This window comes from Stegastes partitus, unplaced genomic scaffold (assembly GCF_000690725.1).
Source record: "Stegastes partitus isolate 25-593 unplaced genomic scaffold, Stegastes_partitus-1.0.2 Scaffold29, whole genome shotgun sequence".
Classification (NCBI taxonomy): Eukaryota; Metazoa; Chordata; class Actinopteri; family Pomacentridae; genus Stegastes; species Stegastes partitus.
Window position 1 is genome coordinate 679,938 of NW_007577760.1, and position 25,787 is coordinate 705,724.

General features: G+C 40.2%; 1 protein-coding gene across 1 annotated transcript in view; it reads left to right on the plus strand.

Annotated features, from left to right (window-relative positions):
• The window catches only part of ctnna2 (catenin (cadherin-associated protein), alpha 2), a 322,230-nt gene that overhangs the window by 271,818 nt on the left and 24,625 nt on the right, over positions 1–25,787 (plus strand). The window contains exons 10-13 of the mRNA XM_008298545.1: positions 9,905–9,997; positions 12,237–12,393; positions 13,063–13,263; positions 25,624–25,775. Of these exons, the coding sequence (XP_008296767.1) occupies positions 9,905–9,997; positions 12,237–12,393; positions 13,063–13,263; positions 25,624–25,775 (603 nt within the window). The remainder of the gene's footprint in view (positions 1–9,904; positions 9,998–12,236; positions 12,394–13,062; positions 13,264–25,623; positions 25,776–25,787) is intronic.

Genomic DNA, 25,787 nt, shown 5'->3' on the forward strand with positions numbered 1-25,787 from the left:
GCAAATTGATCCTCTTCTCTAGTTACACCCACACCTTTGCCACTTGTCTGCAGCCTGAACATATAAGCTCACCCTCGCCTCTGCTTAAACACTTAAAACTACACTGCGTAACACAAAAGCAAGTTATTATGTTGGAGTAATTCTGACATTCTTTTTCAATGATGCGGAAAGCCCCACACACAATTTGACAGGATTCAGTCCTCGGGTTTATTACTTTGATCCTAATCAGTAGACTGTAAGATGGAAATTCTCAACCCTGGCATTGACTGCTTATTTCTCTTATGACTTATCTTCTAGCTTGCTAAAAAAAAAAAAAGCCCACATGGACACATCAACAAGGTTAAAAGCTTGATTTTCATCAGAGGGGGTCTTTACTCTGAATGCTTGTCTCAGTGAACACAAATAGGAGGACAGAAACCGAACACAGCAGCACTCTATTAAAAGTAGTGCTGTCAAAAGACAAGCTTAATCGTCTAGCACACTGAGGAGCAGCATTAAACACATTACAGGGTAATTAATGTGGAAGTAATTTTTCAGAGAAAGAAAGTCCTGTCGTGTAACTATAACCAGTGTACTAAAGAGTGGACTGTCTCATTTCCATCTGACTCCTGTCATCCCCCAGTGTACATCTCCACTTCAGTCGCACGCACCTGTACATGTTTCTGTTGCAAAGGTTTGCTCAAAGGGGGATGTGTACAATTGCTGGAGCTGACCTAGTATCAGCTTTGTTAGGGATTCATTGACCGTATAGAATCGGGTCACTGAACTTCCATGTTGCTATCAAGGTGTCTTAACCTTGGTCAGATACAATTTAGCAACACAGAACATAAGATGAATGCAATGTATTCTTGCAATAACAAATAGAAATGGGAGCCTATTTGTTGTTGTTCTTGTTGTTGTTGCAGTTTTTTGTTTTTTTTTTCATCTTAACGTAATAAATGTCATGTGGTTTTATATTCACATTGTTGTATTTCCTTTATTTCTACTTGAGCTTTTTTTGAACTGTTTCTGAGCACTGGTAATAGAAATCTTTGTATAGGCATCTTCATATTTCTCCACATAGAGATGGCCTTGTAAGATTTCTTTCTTGTTATTAATCAGTAATGGCATCTTACACATTTTATTCTCCTATTTGTTGAAAGTTAACAGAGTGACAAAAATGATCCTAAATCCCACCATATTTTTGATCCACTAGATCTAACTCAGAGGTGCACTCCTGATTGTTCACTCGTGGATGAACCTTACTGTCCTGGACCGTTATAAAGCAGCCACTTTTATCGCAAAGATTTAGCATCAGAAAATAGGAAGAGGTGCTCTTTGCTTTTGTGTATGTGCTTGCATTTGTGCAGGCAACTGCACTTGCATGTTAAAGCAGTGGTCTGCAGGGAGAGAGTTTGTGGAGGAGGGTAGGATTGTATCCCAGTCGGCCACATATTAGTGGACTTGTCACTTAGTAAACAGTGACTTAAGCTCATTTCCATTCTGAGTTAGGAAGTGCAGAGAGAACTCCTAAGTGCATTAGAGTCACTCGCAATTTAGGTCCACTTTGTCTTTCAGTTGAGGATGGGTAGAGAGACACAAAAAGGTAGCAGAGGGAGAAATTAAACAGCAATCTTTAATCAAAGTGACTCGCAGATCACGTTGCATCCTCACCATACAGAATGACAATGGACAGACTGATTATATCTTTTTATATCATTTTTTTAAAATATGTTTTTCACTTTTAAATATGTAATGTTATTTAATCAAAAGAAAACTACCTGTTTATGTCACTTATGTCACACATACACACACAAATAAACACACTAATGTCACTCAATGAATACATTTTTCTTCAACCGGTTTTGATTTCAGATTTGTTGTTCTGAAAAATTAGAACTCTACCAAAGAATTTCCTTCATTGGAACAAGATCCAAGTGTAGAGCAGACATCACAACCATTATAATGCTGAACATGCTTAAAAATCTATTGCGTTTGTTCTTGTTATTTCACAGTTTTCTTGTTTAATGTGCCGCAAGTTCTGGCATTCCCTTTGATGTTGTTGCAAGCCCGGTGGGCATTCTTCCTCAGGCAATATGCACTTCACTCCTTAATAGGGATTGATTTTCAAAGGCGTGGTTTGTAGTCAGTCACAGCAGGTCGTCAACTCCTGGTGCTTGATATCCCCCGTGGACTTGAACCTCACACAGCCTTGACAGCCTGTGTTACCAAATGTCATGCACCTTAACCTGTTTCTGTCACCTCTGGTCCATACAGTGTATGTACAGTCATCACCTCTGGGAGCTGACAGCTTGAGACTAAAACAAATAGAAGTACTCCTGTGAGGGCAGGCCTGTAATTGTTTCACAGTCTGCATACTGTATTCCCCCGTTTCGTGTTCTGCTCCATCTATGTTGACAGACTGATTTATTTACTGTGTGTGTGTGTGAGAGAGAGAGAGAGAGAGGGAGAGAGAGAGTGTGTGTGTATGTTAGTGCTCATGTGTGTACATAAGTGGTAGGAATGCAGAAAAAGCAGCGAGAGATTCTGGTGGTTTTGTGCATTTGAAAGAGAAAAAACACACACAACCCTTTAGCCTCGGTTAATGGACCGCTCACGAACACCATCCCCACAACAAGTAAACAGCCAGATAGCAGACTTTTAATAAAACAAAGTGCCTCCATCCGTAGGGAAATTAGCCTAATTCAGGAAAATATGACGTTAATCAAAAATATTAAGCAGGACCACTTTAACGACTCGAACAGTGACTTAATTTCAGCATCAGTAAAACACGACAGACAAGGCGTTTCTCTTGGTCAATAGTCAGAAGTGTTCATCATATACAAATTACTCTTAAAGGGTATCAAGTTGAAGGAAGGTAGCAAAACATTTAAAGTGAAATGAAAGACGGTAACAGTCTACAAAACACTGCTTCTAATAAACAATAACCTAACCATGACACAATGCTAACTACACTTGCAATGATAAAATAACAATGAATAAATGCAGGACTAAAGTTTTGCAGTGAAGATGTACAAGCAAGCAAACTCATAAGTAAATAAGCATCAAATGAGGGCCGTGGAAGCAGTTTGTACAGCCGGTGGTTAATTTAGAATCACATTCAAATGAAAAAACCCATTGCTAAATTCACCTGGTAAGCAGAAAGAAAGTGCTACTTGCAGAGCCTTGGTAATAGCTAGTCAGTCAGTATGACAATGTCAGGTGAAGGAGGGAGAGTGATGCAGCAGCAGGATGTGGCTGTGAAGATCTGCTGGTTGGCGGAGGTTGACGAATGCAGAGACAGGATGGACAAATTTGCCAAGGAACAGTTTAATGCCAAAGTCTTGCCTAGTCACGATCTTTTATGGAGAAACCTTTGGTGGATCTAACCAATGACAGATCATCACCATGCCTGGTGCTCAGGTTCCAGCCCTCTCTCTCTCTCTCTCTCTCTCTTTCTCGGTGCACTGTCTATGAGCATTCACAAGCAAAGTAAGTTTAAGATTGTTCCTAAAAATAAACATCTGGTTATTGAAAAACTGCAGTTAATTAAGATGTAGGGGTTTCAGTCCAGGTAATTAAAATGAGATTAAACATGATATGTGTTCTCTAATGGCCACTGGAATAATACATAATGATTTTAGCATGCATATACTGAGGGAATCATGTAGTATAACAGAGAACACAAGCATATACAGATTTAAACAACAAGAAAAAGAAGATTTTAGGAGGATGTATGCTTCAGATGAAAGTCTGTTTCTGAGCAGACAAAAGGAGAAGATAGAGGTGTTTTTGTGTTTCTTCTGAGTGTGTCTTGTGTGTGAGCGTGTGTGCGTGTCTGTGTGCACGTCCTGCACACACACTCAGATCCAAGGTGTTTTGTCCAATACTGGTCCTGCAGGATGACAGAGTGGCTAAGATTATTAAATCCAGGTTTGGGTCATCACTCAAGTGATGTTAGATTTCCGTAATCTGAGCTTGACACTGCTAAACTCATTGTATAGACTTCCATGTGTGTGGTGAAGTGAGGGCCTGGAGGGGACATTTCAGTCAGGGCAAGTGAAGCTATTCCCCTGCTGTGTCGAGGTCTGTGAAGCCTCAGAACTGCCACTCTGAGCCCTTATCAGCTCCTTGAGAAGTTGGCTCATCTCTTGCTTCCTCCAGGAGGGCGATAAAGCTGGGTTAGGCAATACTTTTTGGTATAGTTGGGGAAAAAAATCCGTACTTACCTGTTACACATATTGTTATTAATGAAACACTGCAATGTAATTTTGCACACGACAGACTTGTTTTAATCTTAAGTACAAAACAGCTGACGTATCAGATGTGTAGACACACACCATCAAATCCTGTGTCAATGAATCTGCCGCCACACTCTTAAATGCACACATCTGTCAAATTTAAATAAGCTGTTTCTGCTGTTGTGTGCTGCTGTAGGTATTTATTAAAGGCAAACGAAAGAATCTGAAACGCAGCCAGTGGTCTTCCTGAGTCACATTCATGGCTTTTAACTGACAAGTTTGTATTGTGGTATCCTTCCATCCATCCATTATCTATACACCGCTTAATCCTCACTAGGGTCGCGGGGGGGCTGGAGCCTATTCCAGCTGACTTAGGGCGAAGGCATGTTCTGTAGTAGTAGGTGCAGGTGGCGTGGCACTCCTAAGTTAGTCGATCTCAGTCTACCCTTGCTGGGTGAAAACACTAGAAACACCAGATGACCACTGAAAACGTCACTGATGATGTGTTCAGGTTTACCAAGATGATATACTGTATTTTATAAGAAGTTTAATAGATGCGCTATACAAAGATGTAGTAGATAGTCTACAACAGGAGGGAGAAGTAAAATGAGCAAAATACATAAAAGTCCATTTGTGATGTTGCAGAGCTCTGTTTGTGTGTACCTCTGCTGACTAAAGCCTTGCAAACTGAGGCTTTTTTAACTCTGCAGTTTAAATTCTGGACCAATTTCTATGCAGAAATGTCAACAAAAGCATGAAACATGGAAAATTGCTCCCTGTAATATATCTGTGGGCTGTATGAATCTTGTGACGTACAACAACATATTCTCTTCTCTCTTCAACATTCATGCTAAGTTCCTTTCTGTTGCATTAGTTTAGAGGACCAGAGAAGGGGCTGTATTGTAAATATTCAGGGCAAGGCATCAGTGATTGCCTACAGTATCTACAGGATGGTCCCAAAGCTTTGATGCTGCTCTCACAGCTGTTGTGTTTATTGTTGCTTCATAAGTGCAACCAAGTGTATAATTGGAAGGGAGTGTCACACACTTATGTTTTCCTAACAAATGGCAATATATTGAAAATGAATATGAAATAACGACGGGCAGATCAGCCGACATGGCTCATAAAAGGAGGACATATTTAACATTAGTTCAACAGTATATCGGGGGGACGGATTGATGTTTTCTTGTTTTTGAGGGACATGACCCCCACAAAACCTGGGCGGTTATACATGAGTTTGTAGTTCAAGTGTAAATCTTGACTACTTGATGAGGATTTGGGCACAAAAGTAAGTCACAAATGAATATTGAGCCTGACTCCCTTTGTGTGTTTCAAGCACTTGTTCATCTCGTGGGAGGGTCTTTGAACAGAGAGGGTAGAGGAAACAGCTGCAGGAGGCTGTATATTTCCAAATTCTAGACTTTTAAAATTTTTCTCTTTTTTTTTCTTTTTCCAGATATCTAACTACTGTCTTTTTAATTGTAAATCTCTGTGTTGTTCATTGTTTCGTGTGAGGAGCAGATGAAGGTGAATTGAAGTCTTTCTTGGTGTATCTGCTCTCAGTGGCCCAAGTGGTTTCTTACCAAATTTATGGCTCTAAGAAAGTGTCCTTGGAGCGTATGAGCGGTTTGTCTAGGATGCATCATGCATTAAGCTGTTCTCTCGCTCAGAGATATCCTACACGTCTTACATCACATACAGTAACTTAAAAAGCTATCCCCTCCCGATTGCTTCCTCCGCTGTCATTCTTCTCTTTTTCAAGCCTGCTTCCTGCTTCTTCCTCAGGCGAAGCTGTTGTGTCCAGCACCTTGGCTGACACCAGCTCTGTTCGTCATTCTTCAGAGTTAGTAACTGGAAGGGTAATTTGCGTGGTGCAGCTGCTGGAAATGGTTGTAGAAATGGAAATGTTTAGCGGGGCACTGACCATCCTTAGTGAAGCAAGTAGTCTTCTGGCTCAGCTTTCCTCCTTTTTGGCATAGCCACTCTGTGAAAAGCCTTTGCTTTATCTAGCATGATCAAAGCTTTAAAAGGGGGGGAATAAAAAAAGTAATTTGTCAAAAACTTTTATGCGGAAGGAGGTACAACAAAGAGAAGATTCATGAGATTACATGGAGATGAACTGATTATGTGCATCCTCTGCAGTCATTGCTAAACAGCAATAGAGAGAGGCTGCTAAGACTGTTATTTAATGTGTTACAATCATCGCTGTTTCCTGACAATAGATCTGAAGTCCTCTGTGACATCCCCCTGTCTAAAATAATGAAAAAAAGAATGACACTATTGAACTATTTCCAGTTATTCAGCTCAATTTAGGTGATTTAGATAGCATACATGAGAATGCCCATCTCTGCAACTACCATGGAAACCTTCATCAAATTAGAATTGAAGTGATTATCCAGGGCAGAGCAAAAGGACAAAATCGATAGTTCTTTGTTCGAGGCTAAAATGAAGAATGGGCATTCGGCAGGGATCTCTCTCTCTCTTTCTCTCTTTCTCTCTCTCTTGCTCTCTCTGTCACTTCTCTCTCTCTCTTGCTCTCTCTGTTGCTGCCTTTCTCTCTCTTTCGCACACTCACACACACGCCGCTTTGAATTGCGTATTCTGTTCCAACATCCTTGACCGTATCAGCATTAGGCTTGCACGGTGTAGTCTCAAACCTTCTGTCTTGGTTTTTCCCTTCCCTGTTCAGAAAAAAAAAGGAAGAAAAAAAAAACCTCAAAGGAGAAGCGCTTCCTTAGATAATTGCAATTAGTAGTTTTGGCTGGATTTTGCAGCGTTGGCCCTGGCCTAGCTCTGTGTATTGGGTAAGAGGGAGTGGGAGTGGGCCTGTTGGGCATGTTTCCAGCCTCCAGAAAGCCCTCTGCCCCTTCGCCTCACATGGGCCCACTGCAGCAGTCAGAGGGCTTAGCAGAACTACAGATAGGAAACTATGTAAGCGAATAAAGACAGAGAGGAGAGACTTGCTTTCTGTTGGTCAGGTACTGCAATTATACTGTAATTAGAAAAAAAGCACTAAAGGGAAGAAATGCTGCACCTTTTTCCACTTTTTGAAAGCCTGTTACTTCAAAGGGATGCCGCAAATGACACATAAGCACTTTGTCAGGGAAAATATCAATGCGATTTTAGTTTGAGCTTGCAAACTTACACCTAGTTGTATAAGAACTAATATATCCCGCCACAAAAAGACAGAGGCTCAATCACATTAATGCGGCATTTAGGAAAAAAGGAGACAAGACAGGGGAGTTTTATTTTATTTTATTTTATTTTTTCACTAATACAATGGCAAGTGTTCTTTTAGTCAAAAAGCAGTACAAAAAAGCAGGAGGCTCCTACCAGCTCAAGTCCACCGAAGTAAAAGGAAACACGGACTGAATTTTTAACACTAATGGCTTAAATTGGCCAGCCTTTTTTCTTTTCTGGGGAGTATTTTGTATAAACTATGACTCATTCATTTCCAATGTACTTTGCAAAGACAAGGAGAAAATTGCAAAAAATGTCACAACATAATAAAGGTTCCAGGAAATTCTCTGTTTAATTTTCAATAAGGTAGAACAGTAAGTGAATGCAGGCAACCTAAAGTGTGCTTCTCAAACAAATCCTCTGCGAAAAGCTTCTCACATTTATGTGGAATGCCGGCTCTCAATCACACTCTGTCTTCCTCACACACGCACACACACACACATGCGCGCACACACACACACACACGCACACACACACGCACACACACACACACGCTTTAAACACATACACACCCTGCATCACATAAAGGACTGTAATCCATCAATGTGCTCATTGCTGTCATGAGTAAAGAGACAGAGCTCTAAGCAAGAGTCCTCGAACACAAATTTGATTTACCTCAGTTTGCTTCAAACAGTGACATGTGAGTACTAGAAGTGCTAATACAGACTGGCACCTTTTGCTGCCAACAGGCATGTGTCTGTTTAGCTCAGTTTCAAAGCCTGGACTCATGCTGAAATCTGATTTGTTTAGGGATGGTATTGAATTATAAAGAGTTTGAAGTTATGAGAATTAACCGTGAAAGACAGAGCTACTGTGGAGAAATTTGATGACTTCACCTGGGACTTCTGCAGACTTTGTGTGTGGTGCTGCCATAAAGGATGTATTGGCATAAAACATGTTTTTAAAATTCAGTTAATATGTTATACAGCATGTAGACACCGAATCCCACAATCTTCAGTTACTACCAAGCACAGACAGTTTATTTAAAATTTGTGAACTGGGAAAATATCCATTTTCTTGTTTATTTTAGTTAGTACAGGTTGTACTTCAATAAACAAATAGACCAATATCAGTCACTGTATGTGTCTCCCCAATAAGGATTCAGGTTGGAAATACGTTTTCAAGAAACTGTACCTTGATATAAAGACAGGCATAAATCAAACTAAGGGTTGTTTCATATATAAAAACCATCTGGCACCTTAATTATACAATAAAACACCTCTCTGCACCACCAAGCCCCATAATGATTTAGGCATGCTAGTCATGCATCACAGCCATGCTGGAAATGTCAACCTAATGAGTTCAGCTTTCTGTATACATATTGTGTGAACCTGGCCATTTTGGATGTGAATGAATCCAATTATCATGCTGCAAGTGAACCTGTTCAATGTCACTTTACTATGCCGCAAACATTTTTGACACGCATGCCCTTTGTAGTAATGTTACTGTAATAATTTAGAGGTCTGTACCATTATGTGCCTGCAAAAGAATTAAAATAATGTCCCCACACACAAACTGTTGGTCAAACAAAACATCTGCAGTATGTCATCTACTGTCATCTATTTGCCAGTTGAGTACCACCATCTGCTCTGCACAAAAATGAAAATGGTACCTGTGTCATCTGGTTTAACGCAGGCTCTTGCAGTTAAAAACAAGACAAAGAGTGGTAGAATGTGTAAGAATACAAACAACTGATCAGCCTCCAGTCCTTGGTACATTGTTTTACCCCAGCAAATACCAGCAGTTATATTTCAATACGGACAATGAAACATTTTTTGGTTGCTGTAGCTGTTCCTCATGGACATATTTGCTTTGAAAAGATCCTGAAAGACAATCCTAGTCCAAAAGTGCAAGTGAAATATCTAATATAAGCGAGAAAGAACAAAATCCACTGTTCTTGTTCTGTACAAAATTGCGTTCTAACCTTCAGCTGAACCTAGTATGTGCCGCAATTACATAAATGAAGTGGATATGTATCAAAGTTGTAGTCTATTAGTGCAAAATTCCCTCTGTGTTCCAAGGCTGCCTTGCTGAGGTGTAAAGGGAATGGTAACACTATCAGGGAGTTTTATACTGAAAAGATAATTGATGTAAATAAGAGATGTTTTCTGTAATGTCATTTTGGAAGATACCCGCTTAAATGGACTAACTCTCATTGCTGGCTTCTTATTTCCTTCAACTAAACTTTATTAGCCGTTTTTGCACGGAGTCTGTCAATTGTTCCTCCCATACTTAAAGTGGAAAGGATTTAGAAATGCCTTTACAGCCAGTATGGGCACGAGAAACATTTGCAATAACCAAAGACTTGAAAAAATATGAACTTAGTGCAGAGTCTGCAAACTTGGGAAAGTGGCAACTTTGTACTGTTTGTGACCTTAAGGTAAATAAAGTATCCAGTGTAAGGTTATAACAATTGTGCCTTTTTGTCTGCTTGCTTTATTCAGGTGGCCAACCTGGCTTGTTCCATCTCCAACAATGAAGAGGGTGTGAAGCTGGTACGAATGGCTGCCACCCAAATTGACAGCCTATGTCCACAGGTGAGGACTTAAAAAACACTTTAATCCCATAATAAAGCACTCTTTACACAAGCCCTAGTCAACATGTTTTAGTAATTATGAGCTCCTCTAAATTCATCTCAAAGGAATATCTTTAGAGGGTTTTTAGTAATTGGAATAGCTGGTGAAAGCAGAGAAAGAATCAGAGTTGGCAGAATCTGAGGAAGAGCTATGAATAATGTGTAGGAGGACCTTGTAGTACTGTTTCTCAGAATGCATGCAAAGGAGGATGTTAAAATCGATCAATTGTTTCCAAGGTTAACGGTAGGCCTTATTCACACAGGACCCAACATAGTAACGAGGAAAAGAAACGGAGAACGGAGGCTGAATTTAAGATTCAGGATCTAATGTGCAGGCTCCACTGTGTACACCTGCTGAGACCCACTCACTAAGAAAATTTGGGGAGGAATCGTCTCCTGATACCTCTTGGCAATGCTCAACACAGACAGATTAAAAAACATAATAGACACAGACTTTGTGACTAGGGAAGGAGGAACAAAGAGGAGGTGGAACAAAGAGAGATATTTCCATCTGCTCTGAGTAGAGTTAACCCAGGTCCCTTATTTTTACACATACAAACACACAAACGCACGCATCCTCAGCAACTGCCGCGTCCACATCATACTGTCGCTTTTCCTACATCAGAATAATTTCACTGAAACTACATCTAAAAAGCAAGAAGTGATAAAGAACAGGGAGAAGGAAAAAAAAATCATGCTGCTGGTGGTTAAAGTACGCGTGCCAGCTGTCGCAGTGATATGATTAATACTGCGTGTTCTTAAGTACAAGTCTGTTGATGTGTAGAATCTCAGCAGGATGTTGCTAAATAAATAAACTATTGGGATATATGGACACAGTTTACCCATGTTTAAAAGAACTACTTTATTTTCATTATTCTTAAATCTTCCAAAGTGTTGATCTCTTTTGGCTTAAAGCCAAATGTTCTATCTCACACAGATCAGGCTCATGGCCGCTTTTGGAAAAGATAGCCTCGCTCTCTTTAAGCTCCTAAAAATGGTGGATCTGTTTAATCCATTCACCGGCCTTCTGCACAATACTCATTTGTGTTATTTTCTAGCATAACATACGTTACCAACAACGCATTTAAAGTCAGTGATCATTTATATTTTTCCAATGCAGCAGATATAGTCTAGAAGATTTCTTACTAATCCTTTCAGCAGCTGCTATCAGGCCACAGCATAGACTAAATGCGTTCATGGCCAAACTCGAGAGAGAATAAAGGTCTCCTGATGAGCTCAGCTACTGTGCACTGCAGCCCCGCTACTCACCCCACAGTGTCAGCCGCTTGACGCATTGGCCAGTCTTCATTTCATATTGCCAGAAGCATACTAAGCAGCGCGTGTATCATTTATGTTAACAAATAGATGCAGACTGAAAATAAACCAAAATGCTTCAGGGATGGTGTTTATCATTTATCATGGTCTCAATCAAAAATTGCTCTTTGCATTCATCTGCGGCACACTACTGTCATGCATTTATACTCCACTCTCCTCCTGGTATCTGCTCTCTGACAGGCTCATATTAGATACAACCTTCCCTCTCAAAGCCTGACAGCCAATCAAAATAACAAATGACAACCTGCGACCATGACACTTGATGTCAACAAATTCTATGGAAAGACCGAATCCAACAGTCAGCTGAGTCTATTAACAACCATCACTATCTAGTCAAATCCTGATATAGCTCATAATTCTCTGCCGTGAATCTCTGTTCCTGTTGGTAAACGACTCAAACACATGCCTGAGCCACACTGTTGGGGTTAGGATCCTTCATTAAGATGAAAATGTGGTGTTTAATTTGAATCAGTCCCACAAGCGCTGTACTGTTACCATACATACTCAATTGAACATCAAATATGTATTAATGCGCAGCTGATACCTGGCTGATATAAGAAATTATATTATTTTAAATATGTGGCCTGTTTTTAAAAACGTATGTGTTTATTAGGAAAGACAGTGCTTGGGGCTAGTATTTTCATGGAGAAAAATATTAACTAACACCAGCCTTATCGCTAAACATAAAATACCGTATGTTGTTAATGGAATGCCTGGTGTTGATAATACAAATGTGTTTCACAGTTGTGCACAAATAGCCTGTAATGACAGTAGTAGGCTTAATTTTATCCTCACAAATACTTCACATACACATAGATGTGCCCAAATTTTTCGTGCTTACACATTTAACCCATCTTCTCCGCCAGGTTATCAACGCTGCTCTCACTCTGGCCGCCCGCCCCCAAAGCAAGGTGGCGCAGGACAACATGGACGTCTTCAAGGATCAGTGGGAGAAGCAAGTGCGCATCCTGACTGAGGCTGTGGATGACATAACCTCCGTGGACGATTTCCTTTCTGTGTCAGGTATGCACAAATTCTTTACAGGTGGGCTGCTTAATGACAATGAGCCACATGTTCTTAATTTCACTCACTCACTTGCAAACTTCCAAGTTCGTACACTGTGACTAAGTGAAGTGGGTGTCAGGTAGCTTCTAACATTAAACTGAAAGCATTTTTGCTGTGGCAGCTCGATGTGAAAAACAAAATCAGCATTTGGTTAACAACAAATTAGAAATCACAACATTTGGAAAAACAAAGAAGCAAAACAGAGACAATCACAGCAATTAAGCAGTGAAGTTAAGAGGGAAAATAATCAGAAAACAACTGGCCATTGTATTGGTGGAATTGTGAAATGTTGTGTTTTGTTTCCATTTTGTTTCCATATTTTCCACAACATTCCCCACTTATTTAAAATACTGGAAATTGGTACATCTTTCAACATGTTTGCAGTAGGCAAAAGATTGGTTAGATAAACCAAATGTATTGCAAGGACAACTTACACATTCAGGGACACACATTCAGTTCTTGTAATCATCGACACTCAATATTATAAACGTAACTGATTTCCATTCACAACGAAAATGTATTCTTTTGAGAAGAATCCAATCATTAAACAATAATTATTTCTCCCAACAAGAGAATGCCTTGGGTCCCTCCAGTACCATTCACTGTCATTCTTTCCTCTCTCCCAAGAGAACCACATCCTTGAGGATGTCAACAAATGCGTAATTGCTCTGCAAGAGGGAGATGTGGACACTCTTGACCGAACTGCTGGAGCTATCCGGGGCCGAGCTGCTCGTGTGGTCCACATCATTAACGCTGAGATGGAAAACTACGAACCTGGGGTCTACACTGAGCGTGTACTGGAGTCCATCAAGCTCCTGTCGGAGACTGGTTAGTGCACTGTACACAGAGCCAGTGTAGCACAAGGAGCAATAGTTTAGTGCCTTACTATTGTTTTACATAATGTGCATTCTGAAGATTAGAACAATATGCTTCACCCCTGGACCGCGCTTGTATCAAACATTGTGCTACAAGCCTTTCATGGGGAGTAGTCTAACGCACACATGAGACACACATTCACTTCCCAGTCTGGTCAGTGACTTTACAGATACACCTTAACTGCCTGAATGCCCAGTGCTCTACAGTTTTGATTAGTGTCTTGGCTCTATCACAAACCCTGGACACCTTCTGTTCACCCCTCTGCCACTCTAGCCTTGCGTCCATTTTTCATCCATTATTTTTTTATTTACCCCATCACTGTGCAATGTCAAGGCATATTTCAGGAGACCCAAGTTTGTCTCTGAGGCCGACCAGACACAGGATGAGCACATTTCTCAGTGCCACCTAAAGTGAAGACTGGCTGACTAAATACTTTACATAGCATATGAGGTGTAAATGATGGAGTAAGGTGCTGTAAGTAAACTTTTAGAGCTGTGTTTAGTGGGATGGTTTGTGAGTATTGTCTTGGCTTGGTGTATGCTGGATGCAATACAGTATATAGCTTGGGTTTTAGCATTCTGGGCCACAAAAGTGTAGGTTCATAGGACGTGCCTTTATGGAGTGAAAGAAAATGAATATATGTTTCTTTATCGTTTAAAATATGAGGTTGTGGGACATATAAGAAATTTCAAAAATCATTCATTCAAATTGCTTACTGTACTATACTTTTGTATTACTTTAACAGCAAATTTACAAAATCCGTGACCTCATATGTATTTTGAGGGTGACAATAGCAGGAAAAGTGCAGTGGCTTGTTTCTTGTCTTGCACACAGTTAACAGTTCAGTATATGGAAGAAGCATCAGTGACTGTCAGTAGGTACAGGAGCTGGAAACAACACACAGCTATTAAGTTCGAGTTTTTAGTGGAAGAGATTTGTTTGTTCATATTTCGCTAGTACTGGATGGGTTACAGCGCCAAATGCTTTGGCAAATGCTTTTGTTGCAATACCATCCTTATAACAAAGAGTCCTCCAGAAAACTAGAGGCAAACTAGTCAGTGTTCTGTTGTATTATGTGGTTAGTTATTATTATTATTATTATTATTATTATTATTATTATTATTACATATTGTGTAATATTCCAAACACAAAGAGGAAAAAATGCTTGGGTGTTTTTTTGGTCTTTTTTTGTTTTGTTTTTTTGCCTTGAGAAACAATTTTGTTCTGTGAAGTAGCTTAGCAAATCTCTTAAAAGTATACTCTGACATGCCCTTAAAAATGCACCATCATGAAAGGTGGACAAAACAAAAACACAGGATGAAAGGAAAAAAGTAATTTAGCAATTACGTGTCCACAAGAATAAAATCTCACCACATTCCCTCTTTTACACTAGCCACCCCCCTCCTTGTTAGATTTTTTTCTCCTCCATCCTCGCCCATCCTTCCCTCCCCGCTTTCTATCTCTCCCATTAGAGCCCATTTAGCGAGGCGGTATATCTATTGTTTCGCTCGTTACTTTCATCTGCCAGGATAATTGAGAGACACAATCAGCTCTCCTCCCTGCTAGCTGATAAGTCGCAAACAGCATTAGGTGAGTCACGTGTGCTCACACAGCCATCTGTCTGAGCCCCTCTTCTGGTGTTCAACTCCACTATAATGGACTACTTACAGTACTAGTTATATGGTATCTTAAGCACATTCTGTTCTGTTATTGCATAATTCAGTTTAATTGATTGGGGTAATTAATTGATGAAGTACAGTGGCAATATCTCATGGACACTTAAGGTCAATTTCATATGACCATAACCTTGTCACACGCGAAGACTTTATAATTGTGCTGCTGTTCTATTAATCCTCCGTGGAGCATGGAGCTACTTTCAAGAGTCAGCAGGATCCAGAAGCATTATGTCAGCAATACTAAGAACAACAAATGGAGAACTGTTGATGCTGCAACATCACATTGATTGCTTACTGATTTATCCTTATCATGAATTAGCTTTTTTTTAAAGTGTTAACATCATAATGTAAATCTAATGGCTTAATAGTATGAAGCATACCGCTGAAATGGTTTCAAAAGATTAGATTACATTCAACCTTATTGTCATTTTACAAGCACTAAAACAACACAATGCAGTTTAGCGCCGAACCATTAGTGCAAAAGAAACTGTAAAGAGCGTTATATGGAGAATGGAAAAAGATTACACAGTATGTTACTGTATAAACAGAGTGATATGAACACACTAAATATGATAGCATAATATGTAAGTAACAGGTAGGGATACACGGCAATTTGAACAATACAAAAGGAGACCTAGAGTCAATAACTGGACTCTGAGTTTATTAGATCAGGGTAACTGGATAAGGTATCCAACGCTACACATATAGAGAGCCAGACAACAACTTTTACCCAAGTACAGTGTTAAGATTGCGTCACTGCGTTGAAGTATCTGTCTTTATTTTCACTCCTACTCCTACAGAAATTCAGCAAATTTTCCAAATTATGATATCTGTTGTAGTTTTCTAGTATGAAGTTTTCCATATAAAACTCAATGATATGATTGACTGGTAAAGTTCAAACATTGCCACTAGCATTCTTAATTGATTAGTTCAACTAGTTTTAAAGTTACTGAACTGCACTTATACTGGAACTTGTGAGACCTCCATTATTGACATGAACCACTTACATTCACTTTAAAATCAAATATTTCCAAGAAAGAGTTTCTAAACGATAACATATAACACAATATACATGTGTATGCAGTTGCAGCAATGACTCACCAAAAACATGCAACTTGGCACAGTCAGCATTGTTGTTGTTGTTGTTGACAGGAAAACTATCAGTTTTGAGCCTCATAAGTAGACGTGCTCATGTGCGCCATCTATAGGAAAGTAATTGTTTCTGCAACTTTAATACGTCAATACAAAATCAATGCTGCTGCTGCTGTAATATTTCTCTTTTTCCAGCAGCTGTTTGCACAAATTGTGATCAAAGTGTTCAGAGAGTTGCAACAAGTGTGAGCAGTAACTCTCATGAGTCAGGATTCTGTACGCCATGATCAACATTAGGACGCGTTTTAGCAAAAGTAGCACTATTTCAAAGTCTGTGAGGATTTCCGACATCTCGAGAATCATCACTGGTGATTAGAGTTGGGTGTACGACTACAACCCAGACAGCCAAATTTGCAGCGAAAAAGCCTACAGTCTCTTAAGACCAAAGTGGAGGCGACAGGTCAGGAGCGCACCAAGAGCATGCTTATCGTTTTCTTCAACATTCATGGGGTCGTGCACTGCGAATTCCTCCCGCAGTGACAAGCTGTTAATGTCGGGTTCTACTGTAGCGTGCCTGAGGCATAATGGCAACATGCCTGCTCACAGCCCGTTGAAATCGTGAGTTTTTTGGCCACACTGACTCAATCGTCACTCCCTACCCAACCTACTCGCCACATTTGACTTTTCGCTTCCCCAAAATAAAACTCACTCTAAAGGCTTGCTGTTTTGACACAGTCGAGGAGATTCAGCATGCGTCATAGTTGGTGCTTGACACACCTACAGAACAGAACGTCCAGGGTGTGTGGTATCGTAACCAATAATTTTAAATTAGGTAGTATTTTATTTTTTATCGCTGCTCACCCTGAATTTTTGAATTGCACCCAGTATGCATGTGTTATATGTTTTCCATTTCACATTCTCAACCTGCAAAATGGAAGACTTTTGATAACTGGACTTTTCCTATGTACTGCAAAGACAACAGAGTTCATGATGTTCTCACTGTCAGTGCCAGATTTTAGATATCCAAGGAAAAAGAGCAGTGGGGGTGGGATGCAGAGGCCAAAAGAAAACAATGCCAGAAAATGACTAGAGTGGATTGACTTCTGATTTTGGTGTGGATTATTTCAACCAAAAACTTGAAGTTTTAATAAATAATTCATATCTGTTCTTTGGGCACTGTTCTCCAAGTGAAACAACAAGTCATTTCAGGAAGTTCCTCAACACATCATATTTTTTTTATGTTTAAGAGACTAAGTCGTCTACCAAGCACAGTAATTATGACAGAAGCAAAGACGGAAGTTGGTTGACGTTGTTGATGCATTTATTATTTGGTAACAAGTGGTAGACATTTAAATTGGATAACCTCAAAAACCATACAGCCACATAAAGTGTTAAAACAGCAGCTATGACATCCTTTGCTTGTTGCATCAACACTTCAACATTTACTAGTTGAAACTGCTACTACTTGCAGCTACTACTACTACACTACTTTCCTGTAGGTGGTGCAGGGTTTTGTTTGTTTTTTTTTTCAGTTTCAGAAGACTCCTCAAATCTAATTGAATTGTGAATGCAAACACAGCAGTATGCTCACAGATAAACAGTTGCATTTGGCCTGCAGCCTATTTAAAGCAGAAAGCCTTGTATTAGATTGACGGGAGCGTGGCTACACCCATTAGGACCCATTTTTAAGATGCCTGGCATCCTGCCTGTCTTCGCCTAAAGGTCAGGCCTAAGATTGTATAGTCTATACAGATGCAACAAATAGACGAGTCACACTGGTTACATGGCCTCGGGGAGGGCTTCTGTCTTAAATTTTAACGAGGCCTCCGCTCGATTCTGGGTGCTAATTGAGATGTTAAGGCAGGGAACCAGCAACTGTGTTAGACCAGTGTTTCATTGGCTCCATATTTCTCTTTGATGAAGAGCTGTTGTGTTTCCCCTTCCTGTTGCCCTCTTAGAGGTAGTTGGGGTTTTTAAGGGCTACCATGCACATCTGATCTGGACCATAAAGCACTTATTGATCCTTGTGAACTTTTGCCTCCCTCTCCCCTCAGTCCTCACAGGCCTGATGTCTATGGATTTGAACACAGTCAAGGAGAAATCTATAGCTATGGGGAAAGATGATTAAGTGTAGCTGAACAAAGGAAAAGGATATAGGACCACACACTTTTTAGAGGGTACTGAGTCCAATTAACTAGACTCTACCAAAAAATCAATAGCTGTCACCAAGGATTTCACTAAGCGATTTGAGAGAGGATTTTAGTGGAATTCATTGATGTGGTCCCTTTTTTCCTCTTCTCAGTGTTGTGCATGTGTAAAACATTTACGCTTTGCCTGAGTTCGTGTGTGTTTGTGTGTGCCTTTCAGTTTGTTTGTATTTGATTGCCCCAGTGTTTATGCCCACAGCCACTCATGCCAATCACAATCACAACCACTTGCCTGTCTTTCTGACAGCTGCCACACCAACACAACGCTCATCACAACTACCTGGCCTTTGACCTTGTCTCAATTTGCCCATCCCTCTTTCTCATATCGACTGCAGTCAGATTTATGGCCTGGCCAAATACAGGCGGCCAACGCACACAACTCTTCTGTGTAAAGCTTAGCCATAGATTCCTGACAGACAGTCCACACATGGGCCCGGGATTGAAGCGTGTCCTTGAGAGGGAGAAAAATCAATAGCCTAATGGGAAAGTGGTTATGGCTTCTCTCTCTCTTTCCCCCTCTCCCTCCTTCTTCCCTGATACACTTTCCTGCCCACTAACTCCCTGTGTTTAAACTAATCTTCTCCTCAAAAAGGGGGGACAAATTTTGATCATTACATTACATCACAAAGTTGATCATTAATGCGGTACCTGTAGAGGGTAGATTAGAAAAAACTGATACATGGCCTAAATCAGTGTGCCATTTAGAAAGGGTAGGGTAGTCCTTGTTATTGCATCGGGGCACAGTAAATAGGATTTAGCCAGGTTTTAGCAGTGAGTAATAACACACATGCTCACTCTGCCACCCACATGTCATGCCTGTAAATCAATGGATCAAGTGCACTAAAAAGAACTATAGCAGAGACTAAGGGATAAGAACTACAGCAGAGACTACGGGATAGAAGTAAAGACACTCTGTACTGTCTGCTTCTAAAATAATAGCTCTAAGGACCAGACTCTTTATTTTAATCTTTAATCAGAATACCCCATTGGTGACATCAGTAGCAACCAATATGGAGGAAGTTATTTATACTTAAGGGGAAATAGGGAAGTGGATCAGTGCTCTTTTAATACTCAAAATGGCCTCCTTATATGGCCTGTAGGTGTACAACACACAGTCTCTGAGCCGGATGAGTCACTTTTTAAATCTGTGTCCATTGTTTTAATGATGGGAAAAGAGGTTTTAGCCAGAATGAGAAGCAGATGGCAAACTCAAAGCTTGCAAGGAGAGGAGGTAAGGTCTCTTAATCAGTGCGTAAATAGAGGCGGGAGTTAGGAAAGAGTACTGATGAGGAAATTGCTATAAAAGTAGCAGAGCAGTATGAGGAGGTAGGTGAAACAATTTAACCAAGGTTAGAGAGTAGGAGAGCAGGCCAGCAAGCAGACTAAAAAGAGGATGTTTTTTTCCATATTGTATAACAGTGTTACGTACACATTCGGTTTAAACCAATGATCTCTCAAGCTGTTTTGCTTTTATTATTAGCTTAAACATTCAAATGAAAAGTGAAATCCTCTGCGATTAAGTGCAGAGCGTACAAACTGTGTCGTCATTTACATCAGCTATTTTGGCTGACGTGTGCGCAGCAGCACAACGTTCAAAATGGCAGGTTAACGTTGTATATAATGTAGCAGTCGCACTAAAATGTGTTTTCAATTCATGTTTATGTGGAACAAGGAAAGACACATTCACACCACTGACTCACCTCCTTCGCTTCACTCCGGAGTTCAATCCGATTGAACTTTGACAAGGGAAATCGCAATGCTTTCCAATATCCAGCCAGTTTGAAAGAGGAGGCGGAACTGACCTCTCATTGGGAAAATGGTGTTTGCTTGCTCTTGCTCTTGTTTTATAATTGCTCTGTGAAATAATGCAAGCAGCAGATAAGAAGCGATGCTGCTTGGCTGCAGTAAGTGTAGGGACAGTGATGAAGGTTAAAGACAGGAAAAGGTTTCATAAAAGGCTGTATAATCTGCAATTTTGTGGACTGCTGTTGTTAGCCTGCCAACCATGCAAACCCAGGCACATTATTTTCACAACACTTCCCTTGTTATTTCCTCTCCACACCTGCTATTGGTCACACCACATAAGTAAAGGGTGACTTCGGCATTAAGGTGTGGTCACGTAACATTTCCAGTCAACAAATATTTGCTCTCTTTCTCATTCAGCTCTATCGAAGCCTGTCTGAGAGACAAACCCAAGAGAGCATCTCCTGTACTGGTGTGATATCTAGCCGGCTCAAGCAGATTTGCCAGTCTTAGTTCACCTTTTTTCACCTTTAACTGGTCAGATGTGCTTGTTTGGCCAAAACAGACACTGCTGCACTATGCTTGGAAATGCAAAAGTTAATAATTTAGCTTTTTTTTTTTTATCATTATATTTTGTACATTGTCGATTTGCACCACTGGTCTCCTTACTTAGAAACTGTGCCAATTAAAGTGAGGCATGACGTCAGCTCAACAAATGGAAAAAAGCTTCTCCAGAAAATATGATGTTTTTTATCGTGAGGCAGAGGGTCACGACCTGAACATCTCAGATCAGCAGACAGAGGCAGATTGTGTGGATTTTTAATGAACTTGTATCATGACTTAAACAATAATAATAAAAAAAATACTAGGTTGATGAAGTTTAATCCTCACTAGGGTCACGATGGGGCTGGAGTCTATCCCAGCTGATATAAGGTGAAGGCAGGGGACACCCTGGACAGGTCCCCAGTCTATCGCAGGGCCACACTTAGAGACAGACAACCAAGCACACTCACATTAACACCTACGGACAGTTTAGAATCACCAGTTAACCTCAACATGTTTCTGGACTGTGGGAGAAAGCCGGAGAACCTGGAGAGAACCCACGCTGCATGAGGAGAGCATGCAAACTCAGAAGGATCCTGGGTGTCCTTACCGGGACAGGAACCAGCAATCTTTTTTACTGTGAGGCAGCACCTTGCAGTCTCACAGTTCAGTGTTTCAGCTTTATTTATACTGTATTTCACATCATAAATGGTTACAACATAGCTTAAAATTTGACACAGTGACACTTTTAGTGGTAAATGGGGTCATTTTGTAGCAGTCTGGTGTAATTTGCGTGTGATTTAATAAAGGTAAACACAGTGGAAAGTTCTGCATAATGACACTGTGCTCTGGTGTGGTTCTGCTCCAATCAGACACTGCAAATTCATCAGCAAATGTGTCCTGCTGCCTTCAGATTGCTGCAGGGGTTTAATGAAATGAAGACGATTTTCATGCAGTATAAAGCAGCCGTGAACAACAAATACTGTAAGAATCACTTATACTAATTCATAGATCATCGTAGACTGTTTTACTGGTGCTTCAAACACAATATATGCATATTTTTTATCCCAGTTTTAGCACATTTCCTGGCTGATAAGTGAATTATTAAAATGGATTATTAACATATTAGAATCATCCAGTTGTTTCTGTGCATTTGCTGCTAGAATTTTGCGTGCTGATGTTGATAAAATCACCAAAATGGCAACAGACTGACGTTGCACCAAAGACTGATGTGGTTCGGAGACATCTATTTGCAGCCTAAGGTTTGAACCATATTTTCTAACTGAAGTAGCGTTGCGTTGCCTCATTTAAATGAAACTCCCACCTGTGCACCCTGCACTCTGCGCTCGGCACCAAAATACCACACAGATGTGCATAAAGAATTTCAAGGTCAGAAAAGTACTAAACTGTCGGTGCTCTGCTTTCACTCGCTGTTGCACTGCCACAAAAATAGGACCCTACAAGATAAGATAAGGCTTTATTGATTCCCGAAGGGGAATTCACATGTTACAGCAGTGCAAAGACAGGTTAAGATTGAACAAAGCAAATGCGCTGTACTAACAAAATACATAAAATCATACAACATGTTGAATAAAATGTGGAAATGGTATTGAAAAGCTTGAAGCCATATGTACAGCCATGGAAGAAATTATTTGACCACCCATGTTTTCTTCAATTTCTTGTTCGTTTTAATGCCCGGGCTACAAGGTGGCTCTGGGGTTAGCATCGTTGCCTTGTAGCCTTGCGTGGAGTCTGCATGTTCTCCCCGTGCAGCGTGGGTTCTCTCCGGGTTCTCCAGCTTCCTCCCACACAGTCCAAACATGCTGAGGTTAATTGGTGATTCTAAATTGTCTGTAGGTGTGAATGTGAGTGTGCTTGGTTGTCTGTCTCTAAGTGTAGCCCTGTGATAGACTGGCGACCTGTCCAGGGTGTCCCCTGCCTTCGCCCTAAGTCATCTGGGATAGGCTCCAGCCCCCCCGCAACCCTAGTGAGGATTAAGCGGTGTGTAGATGATGGATGGATTTTAATGCCTGGTACCACTAAAGGTACATTTGTTTGGACAAATACAATGATAACAACAAAAATAGCTCATAAGAGTTTAATTTAAGAGCTGACATCTCGCCATTTTCCAAGGTTTTCTTGATAATAACCAAAATCACTTAAGTTCTTCCATCAATAGCTATGGCATTGTACTGCCAAAAACAGTGCTTTTTGGCATTCCATGTTTTCTTTTCTGTCTGTTTTAGTCACATGATACACACAGGAGTTAGTTCTTGATTGCATTACCATTGTTTTTGATGACTGCAGCCATGCGTCTTGGCATACTCTCCACCAGCTTCTGACATTGTTCTGCTGTCACAGCAGCCCATTCCTGTTGCACAAATTCAAATACATTTGCTTTGTTTTTGGGCTTGTGGATCTTCATTTTGCGTTTGATGATTTTCCACAGGTTTTCAATTGAATTTGGAGCTGGTAACTGAGCAGGCCAAGGCATGATTGGAATGTTGGAATTCTTTTGTTTTAGCCATTATGTGAGAGCTGACAACTTCTTCGATGTGCTATGGCTTGAATGTAAGCAGGAAACCGCTCTAGGCCTTTGCATGTGCAGTGCTGCTTATGACATGAAATGGCCTCTTATATATCCTGGGAATACTATTAGGTTTAAGCATGTCAGGTAGGACATAAAGTATTGTGCAATCAGCTGCATTTTTTGTTGTGTTCATTGTATTCCTCAGGTAATATACCTTTAGTGGTACCAGGCATTGAAATGAACAAGAAATTGTAAAAAAAAAAAAAAAAAAAACATTTTTTCCATGACTGTATATATCACAAGACCTTAGACTGTCTAAGGGAGTTGTGGAAATATTTGTGTGAGAAGTTCAATATTGCAATGCTGCAGCAATGACGTGTCTTATACATAATGAATAAGAGACACAGAATACATAATTATGTGTTAAATCTATAGGAATAGTGGTTTATTTTTAGCTACTTGAGTGCAGCAAAACAACACAACACATATCAAGTTTTAGATGACTGTGGCAAACAGTTGCCTGTTTCTATACAGCATCTAGCTGACAAACAGCAACATCATTCATTCAGAGTTATTTCTGAGTTCACTCGATTAGTGTAGGTCCATGCTTTAGTGTAGTTTCTGTTTGTAAGGGTGTTTGATCTTACGTGTCATATTATTTTGTCTAAATTGAGTTGTCGCAATTTGAAATGAAGGTTTAGGCATCAAAAACTGTGCAGGTTGTGCTGTTTATATCTTGTTAAACGCGTCACAGGGGCACACCATCTCTGCTTTGAGGTTTTTAAGCATTCATTGTACTTCCATAACTTCTCACTTAAACTATGCTTAAGCCTAGAGGGTGAAAAAATCCATTCCTACATGGTCACATTTAATTCCCTTCATCATTTTTCAACTGGAATGAGTGAAATTGCTCCTTACCATCAGCAACTTTGCTCATTAAGAGCTCGGAGAACATTTAAATATTTCTATTTAAAACGCCTTCCCAGCAATTCCCAAAAGCCTATTTTACGCTTCTGCAGTAAGTGGATTAAACTGAATTAAAAATGAAAAGAAAAAGGGAGAGACTTTTTGTAGTGCCTTTTATGTTTGGTGAAATATAGCTTATGTTTTATATCAGACAAATAAGTACACTGCAGATACACCTTTAGTGCAAGCTCGTTAATTGATTTAGTTCACTCTGCATGTAAGAGAGGAGGAAAGTGTGAAGAATAATAATAAAATCATAGCTGGCTTTCTGTTTCTGGGCTCACCAGCCAAGTCGCAGTACCTTATTTGTCTTTCTCCTGTTTTTCTTTTTCCCATCCTTCTGTCCTAATTAGACCTGTCTTCTCCTCTCAAAAGGATGTTGTCTTGAATCAGTCTAAGTATCTGCTCTTCAAAAATCTACCCTTGATTGATACATATTTGTTGTTTATTATTTCCAAAGCAGCCAAGACATGTTTTTGCAACATATCTCTCCCTGTCTCTTTGGAAAATCATTCCTAAGTATGTATATTTATCATGGATTCAAAGAAGAATATCTGTCCAGTTGTGTATCTGAAGTGCAGTCATAAATAATAGTGGGGTTATAGGCTTTTATAGTATTTGAAAAAGGAGCTACTATATACATATACAGCATCTGAGGACCTTTCCTGGCTGGTGACTGTCTGTCTACGTAAATCACTGCTTTTGTTATGGTAATTCCTTACAGCACAAAGTCCATATGAAAAAAGAAAAAAAAAAACATATTATTAAACTCTGCATTCAATTACTGTGACACAACAGGAGATTACGTGGAAAGGTAGCCTGCTAAATATTGAAACATTCAGTCTGTATTCTTGAATATTAAACAATGTCTATTCACATTCAGCACAATTCATTTGAACACACAAAGAGCGTAAAGCTCCTCCATCAGGTCTGGCCAATTGATACTGACAACAAAACCAACCATTTTTATGGTCAATAGGGACTTTTCTTTTGTTGCTTGGCTTTTGTTTGGCTCAAAAGACTTTGATGAATTTGTTTCCCTTCATCGGCATTGTGATTTGACAGGCTGAGTTTGCAAGTTAGCGTCCTTGTACTGTAATGCTGAAGCACACACAGCCATCTCCCAGCTATCTCCCAGGTTACACAACATTCAGACAGACGTACATGCACTTCCATGTGTCACATGTCAGCGTACACGAATGTGATAGACGGGCAGTCTTCGAGCGGGGTAAGCCAAGGTGAAGGAGCTAATTGGTGTGCAGTGTGTGAACGGCATATTGTCGTTGGCGCGGAGGTTTAGGGTGACATCTCGCCGTTTACTGATGTGCACAAATGAGCAGATACTGGCAGAGACCATGTGAGCAGAAAATTTAGGAAAAATTGTCCTCAAGTACAGAAATAACATTTGTGCTTTCACGCTGACACTTTCCCATTTCTAATTGATAAACTTTCACTTATTATGAAAAAGCTGATAACTAAGAAGTGTGATAAACATGTCTCTCTTATCTTTCTTTTGTTCCCCGTCTCTACCTCCCTTGACCTTTTCTCTCTGCAGTAATGCCCCGTTTTGCTGAACAAGTGGAGGTAGCTATCGAGGCACTGAGTACAAACCCCCCACAGCCCTTTGAGGAGAATGAGTTCATTGATGCATCCCGTTTGGTGTACGATGGCGTCCGTGACATCAGGAAAGCTGTCCTCATGATAAGGGTATGTCCATTA